Below are 15,047 nucleotides of genomic sequence, written 5' to 3' on the forward strand. Positions count from 1 at the left end.
TGTTAAAACCGAACAAAACGATTCTTAAGAGATTATAATTTAGCTATTTTTAAATTGAAGGCTCTGGGAAAGAGCCAACAAGATATACAGGAGAGATTGGGGAGAACCAACATACAGGTATAGGAAACACTGCATTTTATATATACATACATATAATATATACACATGTAGAAATAAACATGTTGTAAACTAGAAATAGCTAAAGGGATTTAAAATAAAGGCTTGTAAATAATTCAAGGACTAGGTCAAATGATGAGTTAGTACCTTAGCAACATTTGGCAATAATACAAATCCTTGACTGTCACAAATGAAGAGTCTGGGAGTAGCATCCTAATCCATTTGCAATGGACAATTTTAGGACTGGAATCCTTTGTTCCCAGGTCAGGATTGGCAGAGTCATGGTGAGGAGAAACCAATGTAGTGTCAAGTCTAGCCTGTTTCTTAACTTGTCTATTAGACCCTAACTTACAGGTATTATGTTCACTTCCATTTTAAAAAAGTGAATAATTCACTTGTAATCTAATTTATATTATCAATTAACTCAGAAATCCCATGGGTTCTTCATTTTTACTGTGACAAAGTGAACTTGCAGGCTGACCACCAGTGACTACAGGCTGACCACCAGTGACTACAGGCTGAAGTCATTTAATGCATAACTCACAAGTACTTCCTAATTATGGTTAGGACAAACGGGGCCAGTGTACAACACAATGAGGGGAAGAGGCAGTTAATATGAAATGCTAAAAAACTAAGTTTTATGTATTTAAGGTTCAAATGAGTAATGATCTTTTTTTTCCATAAATTGCTCAGAGAAGGGGGTGCACAGATTGGATCAAAAATTGACAGGCTTTGTGCTGCTCTTTCACCCAAACTAATATATAATACAAAAGGCTTCATTGATTATAAAGCTATATTGAGTGCAGGTCTTAACACATGGGTCTGCATACACTCAGAATCCCAGTAGGGTACTGTGTAGCACTCCCAAAGTAAAACAAGGGAGGAAAGGAGGAGGTGTTTTTGGCTATTAAGTTTAACATCCCTGCTCAGCATAAAAATACATATACTTCTGTTTTTGTAGACCCCTTTAGGATGCTAACAAAAATCAAACCTCAGGGGTTTTTTTTTTTGTTTTTTTTGTTTTTTTTTTTTTTAACTGATTATGCATGCTCACTCACTTATCTGGCCATTATTATTAGTATTAGTTATTTATATTACCACGGCATCTATAGGCCTCAACCAGGATTAGGGACCATTGTGCAATCATTGACACATGACTCTTTGTGTCACCAATTATCTGAGCATATATCTGCAGAACCAGATAGGATGTCTCAAAAACAAAGCACATTCCAAACACTGCACAAGAAAACGCCAGTTAATTTCTTCCTTCCCAAGCATTCAGAAAAATCTCTGTACAAGTCATTCCAACTCTTTGACACAAACATCTTTTCCATAGAATCACTGTGGACCATCACCCATTTTTAAAAAATCTAGTAGTTTTTCAGGACTTGAAGAGGCTGATTGTTCTAGAAATATCACTACATGTAGCCTTTAACTCAAAGTAATCCATTTTGAGAAACATCAGGTCTTTGAATTTCATTTTCATCAGGTTGCCTTCCCCCTCTCCAATTTTCAGGCAATGTGCACACCATCTTCACATCTACCTCCCCGCCTGCCCCCATGCACCCAATCCGTTTTAGTCTACTCTTTCACTCTATCCAAAGCCTAGCTTTTTCTCACCCTACCCATCTTCGGCCTAATTTTTCCCATGTATCTCTCATGCAGCTTTAGAGCTGATTCACATATTTTTCTTTGGCTTTTTCTAGACGGACTCTTTTACAATAGTGCTTTGCAGTGCTGGAAGCATGTGCGCCAGCCTACTTCTTTAATCCCTTTCACTTTGCACCACTTCCAGGCAATAAGCGCCAGTCCCATAGCCTGGAAAGAACAGAGGTACAGGATAGTCACTAAAGCAGTAAGTCTGCCACTACACAGCATTTAAAGACATTTCATTCTAGATGAAAGAAGGAAATATTTAGTCAGCCGTCTCGTCTTACACCAATGCTCAAACTGCAATCTGGAAGACCCAGATTCAAAAATCAGTCCCTGGATCTCCGGCTCAGCTGAAGGCCGAGTACAATATAAAGAAAATGCAATTAGTCTCTAGGGAAAGGCTTCTGCAGATTATCATTGGCTATGCAGAAGTCAGCACGCTCACTCTCGTGGATAAAAATAACATACTGAAATGGCAGCTGTTCAGGAAAGGAAATGGGGATAGGATTCAAGGGTAGAAAAAATGAAACAGCCACAAATAAAAATATTCTTTATCACGTTTTACAAAATCTCATCAGGATTTTAACACTGAATTTAATAGTGAATCAATGCTATTTTCAAAATGCTTCTCGAGGATCCACCCCCCCCCCCAAAAAAAACAAAAAACAACAACAAAAACAGAAAACATTGCCTTATTTGTAGGCTTATTATTGCAAGCAATCCAAGAATAACTGTTACACTTATTCATAAAGAAACCCAAGATTAATAAATATAAGACTCAATCAGTAAGTAGTCGGAGAGAGAATAGATTTTGTTTAGTTTTACTGATTGTCATGCTGTAGACTTCAAAACCAAAACTACCACTATTCTGTACATCCCAATATTAAGTCAGGCCATCACTTAAACATTCAGGGGTTTCCGTCAAAGCCTTAAGAGACAATGGTCCCAACACTATGATTCCCAATCCCTAAACATCTTTCCCCCTCAGTTCTGAATTGGTCTGAAGACTTTAAAAGGCTCACTTGGTGTATTTTAATATTTTTCCCTATTTCTGGAGTGCATTGTGCTATGAAAGGAAGAAGTAACCTGATTTAGAATACTGACACTTAAGTCCTTATTAAATTTTATCAAAAAAGAGTCAGAAGTTAGCAACAAGACCTATTAGATCACCTGGCCCAACTCCCTGCCAATCCCAGATTGTTTCCTACAGTATGTTTTCTACTGCTCTGTCCAGTCTATTTTTAAAGTCTCAAGCAATGGAACTTCCATCACTTCACATAGACGGACAATCCAAATTAGCTGAAAAACACTGCCCATGAAAAGTAACCCATATAAAACAAACTGCGTAACTATTTTTATTGATCAACTTATATAACTGCAGGTATTATAATAGGACAGCAAGACTAAAATGACAACCACAATTCATCATATTTTAAGATTCTTACCTTCTGCTGATTCTTTTAAACATAGTCAAGCTAATTCTTTTTTAAAAGGCACACTCCTTAAAATACTACAGCAAATAAACCACTGCACAAGCCTGCTAAGCTATAATAGCAGAGAACAGGGATTTATGTACCACAAGTTTCATGTAAGTAACTTAAAAACGTAGCCCAGGAAATACTACTATAAAATGGAGTACTTACGGCAAGAAATTTAAAATGGAAGCATTGTCAAGGCAAGTATATTTTTAGGGCTATTAACCGTAAAACATCAAAAAAAGAATATTATAGTTTAGAGTAATATGTGTCAATATAGGTCAAGCACCTCACGAAAACACAGTAGAAAATTTCCCAGAACAATATCTGATTGATGTTGCTGTGTTCTGATTATGCAACAATACACAGCGCTTTAGACCAAATATAGATGATTGTGCACTGGTGATTAACAAATCAAGCTCAAGCAAGAATTAGTATGCATCAGAAATATACACTATTCTTTGCTGACATTTATTCCACTCTTTGAACACTTTTCACTTTAAAGTAAAGAACCATTTGAAAACCAAAGGACTTTTTCAGAGCAGTTAAACCAATCACAGTACTGTACAAAACTACCCTTAATTACTGAACATGACAATATAGCAACCTTACTTTGTTAGAAAACTAAATTTCCCTTAAAAGGTTCGTTTGGTCTGCAGCCACATCACCGTGAGCGTGTCAGATTTAATCAGCTAAAAATTGGATTGGGCCCACCTAATAGCTGGATGAAAGGCCTCCAAGCATATTCCAGGTACTCAATTTAAGTGGGACACTTGACTTAATACTGAACTAAGGCTCCATTATGATGCTACGGTATACACAGGGTACTGCGCTCTGATGGCATGTGGGGGTAAAAAACAAAAACAAAAAACAAAGCCTTTACAACTTGCTGTTATTAAAGAGTAGCAAACCTCAAGGGTTGTCCTGGAGTCTCCAGGAATTGAAGATTAATCTTTAATTGAAGATTTTGTCATGTAATGAAACCTCCAGGAATACATCCAACCAAAACTGGCAACCCTATTAAAGAGCCAATGGCACTGGTACCCTTCTCCCCACAGGGAAAGTTTGTTTTCATTTTTAAACTCAGTGGGAGTTTTGCCTACTTAGAACTCCGTTGTAGTTTCAGTTGGAAAGTTATTTCCTGCACTAAATTGTCATGCAGCTGCATTTCACCCCAGATCTGGATGCATGAACTTTTAGTATACATCTGTTAAGTACTTTGGGATTGTACTAGAGGAGCAGCACTATTAAAAAGCAAATCACTTTCATTAATAACACAAACCTTGGTGTTAGGGGAAATTTATTTTTAAAGACTACCATAAATCTGTTTTAGTGGCCTCAGGTCAACAACAAAAATGAGCATAAACCTTGAAGTGGATAAATAAGAGTAGTCAGACAACTGTAACCCTGAGACTGAAATTGTAAGATTAGTGTTTAGCACTGACCTGCAATAAACTAAACTTCAGGGTTTTATAGCATGTGCTGCTTCTATTAAGCAATATATTAATGTGTATTAAAAGCATTTTCAGAAGACAGTTGTTTCTTTAGTCGAAATTTTCAGAACACTTTCATGGGAAGCTTAAAACTCATTTCTTTTTAAATCTTTCACTGGCAAAATATACCGCTCCTATATATTTAAGCATTTCTCATTCCTAAGAGACAGCACAAGCCTGTTCAATCTTTACTCTGGAGAAAGTACTGCATCAGGAGAACCTTGTAATTCAAAAGGGAAACGGACATAATTACACAAGTGTGTGGCATAATCAAGGGAAAGACTACTTGAGACAAAGTTGTGATGAAACAGCTTAGTACTCATATTAGACACTGGGTTAGTTAAATAAGTACCGAAAACATATTTTTGCAGAGACAGAAGACAGCATATGTGGCTGAAGAGGGAAAACACTGTCAAGTAGGTAGGTATGTTTTACCTATCTGAATAAGATTCCAGAAACTAGGAATTTAATTTTTACATGCTGCATGTTTAAAAAAATTCAACAATTCAAGCCACTTATTATACAAAAGAATGCGTTGTGCTTCCATTTCATAGTGTCCTTGATCGAGACATTAGACACACACCAGTGTTCATGTGCATTGATACCTTCGTCTCTTGATGGAGCAGGAAAATGAGGCCTAGATGAGTTGACCAGCATGCAATATTCAAATGATACCTTAGTTGTTCAAACAAAACACAAATTTTGTATCCTGCCCAAGCACATCATCCTAATTATTTACTGCAGGAAACAGTCGCCTTCTAAATTTACCTTTCAGTGAATCATTTTCAGCTCTCATTATGTCAATCAGCGAGTTCTCTAGTGAATGCATGTCAAAAGTTCTTGCGCGATCCTGCAAGTAAACACAAACAAAGCCAGTTTAGACAACAAAATGCTATCCAAGGCTACCTCAAATATGCAGAAGGTTCTACTCCACCCTAGGTTATTAGATCAGAATTAAACATAAACAATGAAATTATATTTAAAGTAAAACTACAGGACTCTTGGGCTTTTACTGAGTAACAGTAAATTCATATCAGAAGCTTCAGTTTTGCATTAGTAACACCACGAACAAAATATCTGAAAACAAATGAAACTACAGTTTTACTCCTAAAAAAGCCTCTTTGCAATAAGTAGTTTTTAAAACAATTAAAATGAGATATCCTGTATTAAAGCTCACTGCAAAGCAATCTCTCTTTAAAAAAAAAAAACGACAATATGTTTATCGTACTGACATTGAGCATTTATTTTGCCAGCCACAGAAATTCAGTCAGAACTGATACTGTTAAGAGGCCAAGAAAATTTGGGTTGCTTTATGTTTGTTTTAAGAAAGAAAAGTAACATAAGATAGGAGTGTTCAGGTATATTTTAGAGTTGGCTGGAAAATGGAAAAACAAATGACACACAAAAGTTTGTTTTCCTTTTTCATCAATTTAGTTTCCACTGAAGTTTTCAAGCCAGCTGAAGTCTGGAGGTTGAACTACTCCAAAACTTTATTTGCCAAGTTTAATACTCTGCACCCTCAAATAAATCCTGTTTGAAGTAATGAAACAAATTGCAATTTAAGGCTCCAGTTCAGGAAAGCATCCTTGTTAAGGAAAGCACTTACCAGTTTAAACTATACCATTACAATACAATGTATGTTAATCCAGTGCTATACAGTTATCAGTCATTTTGGTGTCTGCACAATTAAAACTGAAGTTCACGGAATTTCATTTACTGCAAATATTGGTGCCAAACAGCCTAGTTTTTTGGTAAAAAGTTAACATTTTGTACTTTAAAATTTCACTCTTTAGACCCAGAACTTTGCAATTTTAAACAAACACTTAAAAACAAAGCACTAGACAAACTTTAGACACAAAAGTTGACTTGTATACATTACCATCACATCATCTGGATCCATTTGAAGTAAATTTACCTAGGATTTCTCCTTAGTGTCACCCTTTAGCATATTTCATAGGTCACCCTTTCTTGACTAAAACCAGCCAATGCTCAACTGAAGAGAAAATCAAAGTTCACATATGTCTATCAAAGCCATCTATCTGGTTATCCAAGTTAAAAGTAATGTATTGCATTAATGTAGTAGTAGGTTTACAAACCAACACCAAACACTTTGGCCAAGCGTTATGGTTCTCAGTTTCTTGACTTTAGTGTCTATATTTAACTTTCATGTTTCAATAATACAGTCTTGCAAAATTACAAGTGTTCACTAGTCCAGGCACAACATATTTTGCCCCATGATGAAACAATTTAGTCATCCACCCAAAATAGTTTCCCCACACTACCCCCTCCCAGGGAAACAGGCAAGTAGAATTTTGTTCAACTATTATTAACAGACATTGCATTTAATTTCTGTGTTCAAAAAGGAGACCACCTCTAATCTCAGGTGTTCTATTTCGTTCATTTTCCAAGAGAGATTCACCTTTAAACCAAGACCAAGTGTGGAAAGTTTCTGCCCATAAGAAAACAAGGAAAGTTACAAGCAATTGTAGATAGGAGATTAGAGTGAACTTGTATACAACTATATCAATTACCCACCAATGTGGGGTTTAGTTTCTCTCTACATCTAGATGTGAAGCTAAACTTTTGCAAGGTAAGTAGAGCCAGATTTACTCAGTATTTGGATGAGAAGTTAAAAAACCCTGTATAAAATGGTGCTGTATATTCAATAACTGATACTTTCATTTGCTTCAGTATTGAAATACTGCTGCCATTCTGGCTGGGCACTGTATTGCTGAAGAGTCAATGAGAAACTGGTCATGGCCATTTGTGGTCATTAAATACTCCGTGGTATTTTAAGAGTAGAAGTGGTTGGCTCTGGTGTCCTAGCCTAATTCCTATTTAGTAAGTCACATTCCTACCAAAAACAAAATAGTAATTTTAACTGAGAATTTATTTTTCATTTCCCCTTTAAAAAAAACAACCCACAACTGTGTGTGTTCCTGCCACAGAATGGTTCGAGTACCCCTCTCCAGAGGGAGCTCGTTACAGTAGCATGTAGATGATCTTTAGAGAAAGTTTGGCAGAAAGGTGAAGGTAGCTGTACTCCGGTCACTGACAGGGCAGAAACATTTACCATACTAATATGGCCAAAATTCAACTTGCTGTGTTTCTGCCTCATCTTTTCACAGTGTTTATTTCTCACTAACCTGTATTACAAGAGAGCATACATATCTACCAAAAAATACTAGTTTAGGAACATTTGGTTCCTTATACCTTTTTTCCTCCAGCTTCACATTTGTTTCTTCTCCTACTTGTTTCTTTCTTCACTGGTTCTTTTAGTTTCTTGATCTGATATTTTTGTCCATGGTTCCTATCAATTTCAAAGTCTAGTTATAATTCTAATAACTCCAAGCCCTAGTCTGTACTACAAACTTATGTTGGTAGAACTACATCACTTAAAGGTGTAGAAAATCCACACCCGTGAGTGACAGAGTTATACTGACCTAACTCCTGGTGTAGACAGCACCGTGTCATCAGGAGGGCTTCTCCCAGCGCTTCTCCCTCTCGGTGATGTCGAGTACCTACGCCAACAGGAAAAGCTTTCCCATCGACATAGATAGCGTCTTCTCTAAGCACTACAGCAGTGCAGCTGCACTGGTGCACCTGTGCCACTGCAGCACTGTAAGTGTAGATAAGCCTTAAATTTCAATGAAATCAATTTGAATAGTTTACATAGGTAAAAAGGTGTTCCTTATCTTAATTGACTTTAATGGGAATAGGTATAATCCATGCAAGTCAGAAATGAATAAAGACAGACATTATCCCTAATTTTCAGTATCTGTATTGCTTCCATCCAGGACTGTTTATTTTATTTTATTGGGGGGGGGGGGGGAAATAGTTTTTAAGGATATTGTAGCACTTTCCAATCTCTCAACATTTCTCACTATGTATTTCTTTCTGTTCTGTACCTTATTTTGTGCTTTGAATCTCTCGTTAGCAATAGATCTAGAACTCAGCCTCACGAATATTGAAGCAGCTGGAAACTCCAACTTGTATGCATCTGCCACTTCTCCTATCTCACAACAGGGGGAGCATGGAATTTCAGAAGCCTGCAGACCCTTCAGCTGCCACGCTGTCAATGACATCTCAGTTATCTGGCAAACATTTAATGGGAAGAATACTGCCAGGCAGCCTCTGTATGTTATTTTGTATACAATGCTGCCAACAAACTGTAGGGTCGGCCCCAAAATAACTTCTCTCCCCTCAATTTTTAGTGTTGTGCTGAGATTAAGTTATATTAATGAATGTCACAGAGAGGGATTAGCATTCATCAGTTGGATGTGAGGTGGAGGGGGCAGTGTTTGGCATTCAGAATAGAGGCAGTATTTAAACATATATAAGGGAGAAGAAAGATGGAATAAACTGGAAATTCCCTCAAAGGGACAACTAGATTCTTTAATGGAAATTTTCCCTGAGCCCGCTCACTTTCTACTTGTTCCATTTTTAATTACATGCCCCATTTATTCTCCCCCTTTATGATGCATGAATTTCTAATGAGGATATCCATGTCTTATAAGCTCAGTTTCCCAAGGTTCTTCACCTGCAGTTCTAAACCATGCTCATCTTGATTACCAAATAAAGTTATGTGGCTGTGTTCCCATTGGTAGCCACCATTAATGGATCATTCACAATGGAAGGGTGCAGACCATTCTAAAACATTCAGAGCCTCATCCTCTCCACCCTCTCGTGGTTCCAGTCATACCAAGATGATGGAAGAGTCCTGGTGATACAAAATGCTGAACACCAAGAGGCCCCTATCTGCCACATTCAGTCATATGTCTTGATGAGGTTTCTAAACAATTCTAGAGCATTCTCAATATACAACTGATAAGCAGTTTTTTCTCAGGCCTGAGGGAATGCCTAATGGCCTAGTCAGCTTGAGGCGCTGAGTTGCCTCAGCCTCAATCCTGGGAAAACACAAGTCTTGGTACTGGGACATTTGAAAAAAGTTGCTCCTCAGGGTCCCTGCCTATTGAGGGCATTTGTTAAAAGGCCACAAACCAAGTTAAAATGCATCTTAGCATCATGTCCCTTCCACAAAGCACCACTTATTAGTGGAAGAGTAGAAGCTAGACCAACAGTCTACTCTAGTTATCCTAATCTTTCTAAATTGTTCAGTTACTATGGTGGCAGGCCTAGTACACATACTTTATTTCATGACATCTGATGCTATTTTCCAATTGCAGAATTTCAGCAGACTATGTCCCTATTTATACCATGACACACTCACAACAGCAACCCATGTTTCCTGAGTGCTATTTAACTGCAATTCCCTTTCAGCACGGCTTCTCAATCACCTGTAAGACATTCAAAACGCAGCATGTCATTCACCAGTTTGCATAATTATGAGCATTTTGTCCACCCTGTATTATGTACTATTTACACTGGGTAGGATAGACTAGCCTAGAAATACCCCTAGCACTTTGAACCCAGATGGCAGCAACAAAGCATAAAACCAGAAAAGCAAATCTATCCCTGAAGTGGATAGAGCAAATGTTTTATTTACTTACTTACTTTTTGGAACTTCTGGATAATCCCAGTACTTTATTTAGTCAATCAATTCTAGATGGTGCCTATTCTGAAAAGAACAGATACCACAGGGCTCCCAGATTCCTGAACACAGACCTAAATCTGCACTGACTACCCTGAAACCTCATCAATTTCAGTGACCTTGCAGTGTTTAAACCAGCAAATTTGGTTCACTGTGCAGAGAGGTCCATTAACAATTTGAAAGGCTAAGTATCATAATAGTACAATGGCCTGAAGAGAGACAAGCACCATGAACACATTTTTCTTTTTAGTAGAATTTCTCTATTCATGTAAGATATTTGATCCTGAATTATTTAAAAAGAAAAGAAACTGCACCAGTTTTGCTCAGTGTAGCGTTCTAAAAGTTTACTGGTGGTCAGCAAACGAAGTACTTTATCTGAAAACGATAAAAATTAACATTTGAGACTAGCACTGGTGACCATCTTGCCAGAGACCTGTGACTACACATTTAATACTGCTTCAACATTACTGCTGTAACATGTAAATATTAAGCTCTGATTTTTAACTCAGTAACCAAATATGCGGAAAAGTTGGTCTTTGTGAAGCATATGAATTTTCACTATGCTGTACCCAGCAAAAATGAGTGCAGTCCCTCTTTCAAGCATACAGTGGGGAGGGGGATTCATCCCACAGCGTGGTGTTTTCTAAATGGCCCAATTCACTGAGTGACAGTGGCCCCAACGGAGTCATACCAGTGATCTGTGTGTAATAAATATATGAATGAGAAAGAAGGGATATAGGGATAATGATCACCCAAAAGAAAGTAAAATGTCTATATAGCTATAACAAAATAAGTTTTCTGGTGGCTGATATTGCTTACCTAAGTTGATCAGAAGAAGAACTTTGCACTTCAAGAGTTTGTATTAGGGTTTCTGACCTTTTGCTTTGTAAGAGGGCTCAAAGGGCAAGCACATTTACCTTTGGCAAAAAAGGACTTTGAGAAACAAGATCCTAATGAGAATCAAATTATAGCTCCAATACAAGAAGCTGCTTTTAAGATATTAACAACATTTACATGCTGTAAGAAATGGTGGAATTTATATAAAAACAGCATTGCTTAGAAGACTAACTATATAAAGGTAATATTTAGCAGCCCACACCCAATTAATATGGAGCTGATATTCTACACCAGTGAACTTTATGCAAAGGTCTCGCCAAATCACTCTAAAAAGGAAATGGAATTGCTTGTCTGTTTCCTTCATGCTGCCTAGAAATAATTTCAAAATACATAAGATAGCCATGATAATGTGATCTAGTGGCTAAGGACTGAGAGATGAACTCCCGGATTCTAGTCTCAACTCTGCCACTGACTCATGTGAATTTGCACAAGTCACTTAACCTCTGTGCCCCGTGTTCTCCCCACATCGATCTGTAAAGAATATTTTAAATACTTTGGGATCTGTGGTTGACAGGTACTATGTAAGGACAACATTTAAAATGGAGATGCTTATAAGTAGGAAACCACACAATTCAGATTCCTTAAGATCCATCTTCTTCCCTACTTGAAGTCCAAAGGGACCCATTCCAGAATAAAAACACTTAGGATAAATTATGTATTATACATATTGTGATACTATATGCACTGGAAGTTGAACATGAAAACTTGATGGCATGGAAGAGAATGTTCAGCATGGACCTGAACCAAAACCTTAGATTTAAATTCTCCTGAGCTTCACAGACAGTTGATCTGGATTCAACCACTGAAGTACAGGCCTAACTACATTTAAACTGTACCCATGCCATCAGTATCGCCTGACCAATTAAGACTCCAGAAACTGAGAGTTTCTATTCAATGTTTCCCAAGATGAGGCAATCGCAACCATAGTCTGCCAATGCTATGAAAGCCAAACAGTATAAAATCAAAGCCTGCCTGGGTGTGACAATTTGCTTGTAGCAAAGGCTGTGCCTAATATTACAAAATGTGAATTCTTTGAAGAGTCAGGCATCTATAATGATGCAAAGTAAACTGTTGATTTTAGCAATTTATTGAAGATGATTAAGCAGTATTTATGGGGCAAGCATAATTGCATATATCATACTTTAAAATTGGAGGTTTCAGAGTAGCAGCCGTGTTAGTCTGTATTCGCAAAAAGAAAAGGAGTACTTGTGGCACCTTAGAGACTAACCAATTTATTTGAGCATAAGCTTTCGTGAGCTACAGCTCATATGATGAAATGAGCTGTAGCTCACGAAAGCTTATGCTCAAATAAATTTGTCAGTCTCTAAGGTGCCACAAGTACACAAGTATATAGTTGTAGAAAGATCACCTCTAATTCCTAGTCACTGTATGTGCTTTGGAGGTTTGAAGCTTTCTGAAAACTTGTCCTAGTTCCCGTAATTTAAAAAACTGGTGTCATAGCTATAAAGTAAATATTTACTATTATAAACCAAATCCTGTTTATTTCTTTAGGTTTGCCTTTATAGTTTCTAGTAACTCTATATCCAGGAGTCCCCAACACTTAGTCAAGTGTCTTGGTAGCCTTAGGCACTGGACATGAATTCCACATTTTTATTTCATTCTGAAGTAGAATGATGAAGCTTAACTCAGCGGCTATATACACCCCACCCAACCCTCCCCATAAGTGGTGTCTTCCAACTCCCAATCCAGTAACCGCTGAATTAACAAGGCACTGAATAAACAGGTTTTTCCTGAACGGATGTTGCTGTATGCTGCCCTAATCATTTTTTATAGCTTCACCAGGAAGAGTAAAATGAAAGCTGGAAAACTCAAGTGAATCAAAAGTGCTCACTCCCACAAAAGCTCTTATGCTCTGTCAAACTGAAAGAGTTTTAAATATTAAGAAGAGTTACTGTCCTGTCTATAAATTTCAAATAACATGCCTGAGCCCACTTCTGCTGTACATAAACCTCTTTATGCATCTACTACTGTACGCGACTCGATGTTCTCTGCTCTATGCTGCCCTGCTGTGTATGCAATTCATTTTCAAAGCAAAATGAATAATAAGATTCCTTCTTTTAATCTTAGGAAACATAATTCAAATAGCTTCTTAACAAAGGCCCTCTTTTTAAAAAATCCCTGAGGTCAGAAATATGCAGGAGGGCTGAAGCCTAAGTACAAACGTCAGTGGTAAGTTTATAAAACAAGAACAGTGTTAACTTCCACAGTACTTAAATTGTGTATGTCATACCACATTAGAGTGCTTTTAATTCCACAGACCAATAGCTAAATCAGTAGGGGGATAGCATACAAAACACTAGTTACTATGCAGTGGATATAGTTATAGAAAATGGGTGAGCAGGTATTTAAAAAACCCAAATATATGTATTTTAATCTAAAATAACAAGTTGCCTCATCATTTTATGCAGCCAGCTCTCAGTCTCTCAAGAGGCTCCTTCAGAACAATAAGAAAATATAAATCAAAATCCTGAAGTGAGCAAAGAAAAGACCATTAGCAAGATTCCCTTATGATGAAAGGTTGGCAAATGCATGTAACGGAGAATATTTTTAGTTCTAAAATGCTTTATGAATGGGATTGTTTTAATACACTAATCAATATAGTCAGGATTTTTGTGTACAAACAGATCATTACAGAATGGAGTTTTAATTTTACACTACAGTAGTCATGTGTTTTCACAAACATTCCACATCTACCTTGGGGAAGAGAAAGCCCCCTTAGCACAGAACCTCCACAGACTGGGATGGGGTTAAATGTCTGGAGGCCTCTCTCTGGGGAGGAAAAAAAAAACATTTTGAGCAAGTGAATTCAGTGAACTGCCCACAAATGTAAAATTCTATGAAACTGGCAATTTGAATTTTTATTTTCATGTCCTAGTCTAAGAAGCTATGCAGAAATTTGTCTGAATACTTTTTACAGAAAGCTGAGCACTATTGCTCAGCTTGTTAGTGCCTTCAAGGATTGATTCTACAAACATCCTCACACATTTGATGATGAGAGTTTGAAACCTGGAAATGCCTATCAAAGCAAGATTTATATATTGCATAACAAGCAGGGTGTTCCAGTCTTTTTAAAAGTGCAAGTATGTAGCAAGAGGAAAGTCTATACAATCCGGAGGACAATGCTGCAGTGCAGCTCAATTACTGACTATTCACCATCCCATTGAGCTGCTAAACTTTCAGTGTCGCAGGGAGGAAAATGGGGAGCAATTGTTTTTTGAAAATTCCTCATGTTACAAGGTAGGTCTACTCACTCATTTGATCAGATGTCTATGGAAGGCTACTATAACTAAGAACCTACCATTTTCTTTTTCAAGAGCACAGTTTATTCTTTTGAAAACTAGCAACTTTTCAAATGAGAGGTCAAAGAAGGATGACAAATTGTGGCTTTGCTCTTTTGAAACAGATCTTTTGTAAGAGTGTAATTCTGAAAAGCTAAAAAATAAGGAATTAGTTAATTTTTTAAACAGATTTAACTGCTTTAATTGAGATGAAGCTTTGTATGGTTGTAAAAGCACAAGATGAGGAGTAAAAAAAAAAATCTAGGTTTTGTTTACTGCTCTGCCAGCTGATTTTGGGCAAGTCACTCCACCTCCTGTGCCTTGGATTCCCCAACTGTAAGAAGAGGACCTTGTCTACTCCCCAGTCATGCTCTGAGACCCTCAAACAGTACTATAGAACTACTAAGCATCACAAACACCAGACCAATTTGTACATGTCCACCACAATACTGAATGAGCTACCTTCTCTGGTATAAAAATACCAAGCAAATCAACACCAAAAATGATCCCTACTTTTATCTACAAAAATTAGGGATTTTTGTCTCATGGCAAATCACTAAGA

The 15,047-nt window shown here is 37.3% G+C and overlaps 1 protein-coding gene and 1 long non-coding RNA gene across 19 annotated transcripts in view; one reads left to right on the plus strand and one right to left on the minus strand.

The window, feature by feature from the left end:
• LOC119566913 overlaps window positions 1–15,047 on the plus strand; it is a 64,711-nt gene that overhangs the window by 45,188 nt on the left and 4,476 nt on the right. The window contains exon 5 of one of the 11 annotated variants that reach the window (XR_005226428.2): window positions 13,275–13,376. The exons of 9 other annotated variants lie outside the window; for them this stretch is intronic. This is a non-coding gene — a long non-coding RNA (uncharacterized LOC119566913). Of the gene's footprint in view, window positions 1–13,274; window positions 13,377–14,124; window positions 14,445–15,047 lie in introns of all 11 variants that reach the window. One more of the 11 variants, XR_005226429.2, reaches the window with a different exon arrangement.
• Window positions 1–15,047, minus strand: part of CPEB4 (cytoplasmic polyadenylation element binding protein 4) — a 177,505-nt gene that overhangs the window by 33,123 nt on the left and 129,335 nt on the right. For all 8 annotated transcript variants that reach the window (XM_043521146.1, XM_037906351.2, XM_043521145.1 and 5 more), the window contains one exon: window positions 5,507–5,588. In XM_043521146.1, the coding sequence (XP_043377081.1) occupies window positions 5,507–5,588 (82 nt within the window). The remainder of the gene's footprint in view (window positions 1–5,506; window positions 5,589–15,047) is intronic.

Source organism: Chelonia mydas, chromosome 8 (genome assembly GCF_015237465.2).
Source record: "Chelonia mydas isolate rCheMyd1 chromosome 8, rCheMyd1.pri.v2, whole genome shotgun sequence".
NCBI classification, from domain to species: domain Eukaryota; kingdom Metazoa; phylum Chordata; order Testudines; family Cheloniidae; genus Chelonia; species Chelonia mydas.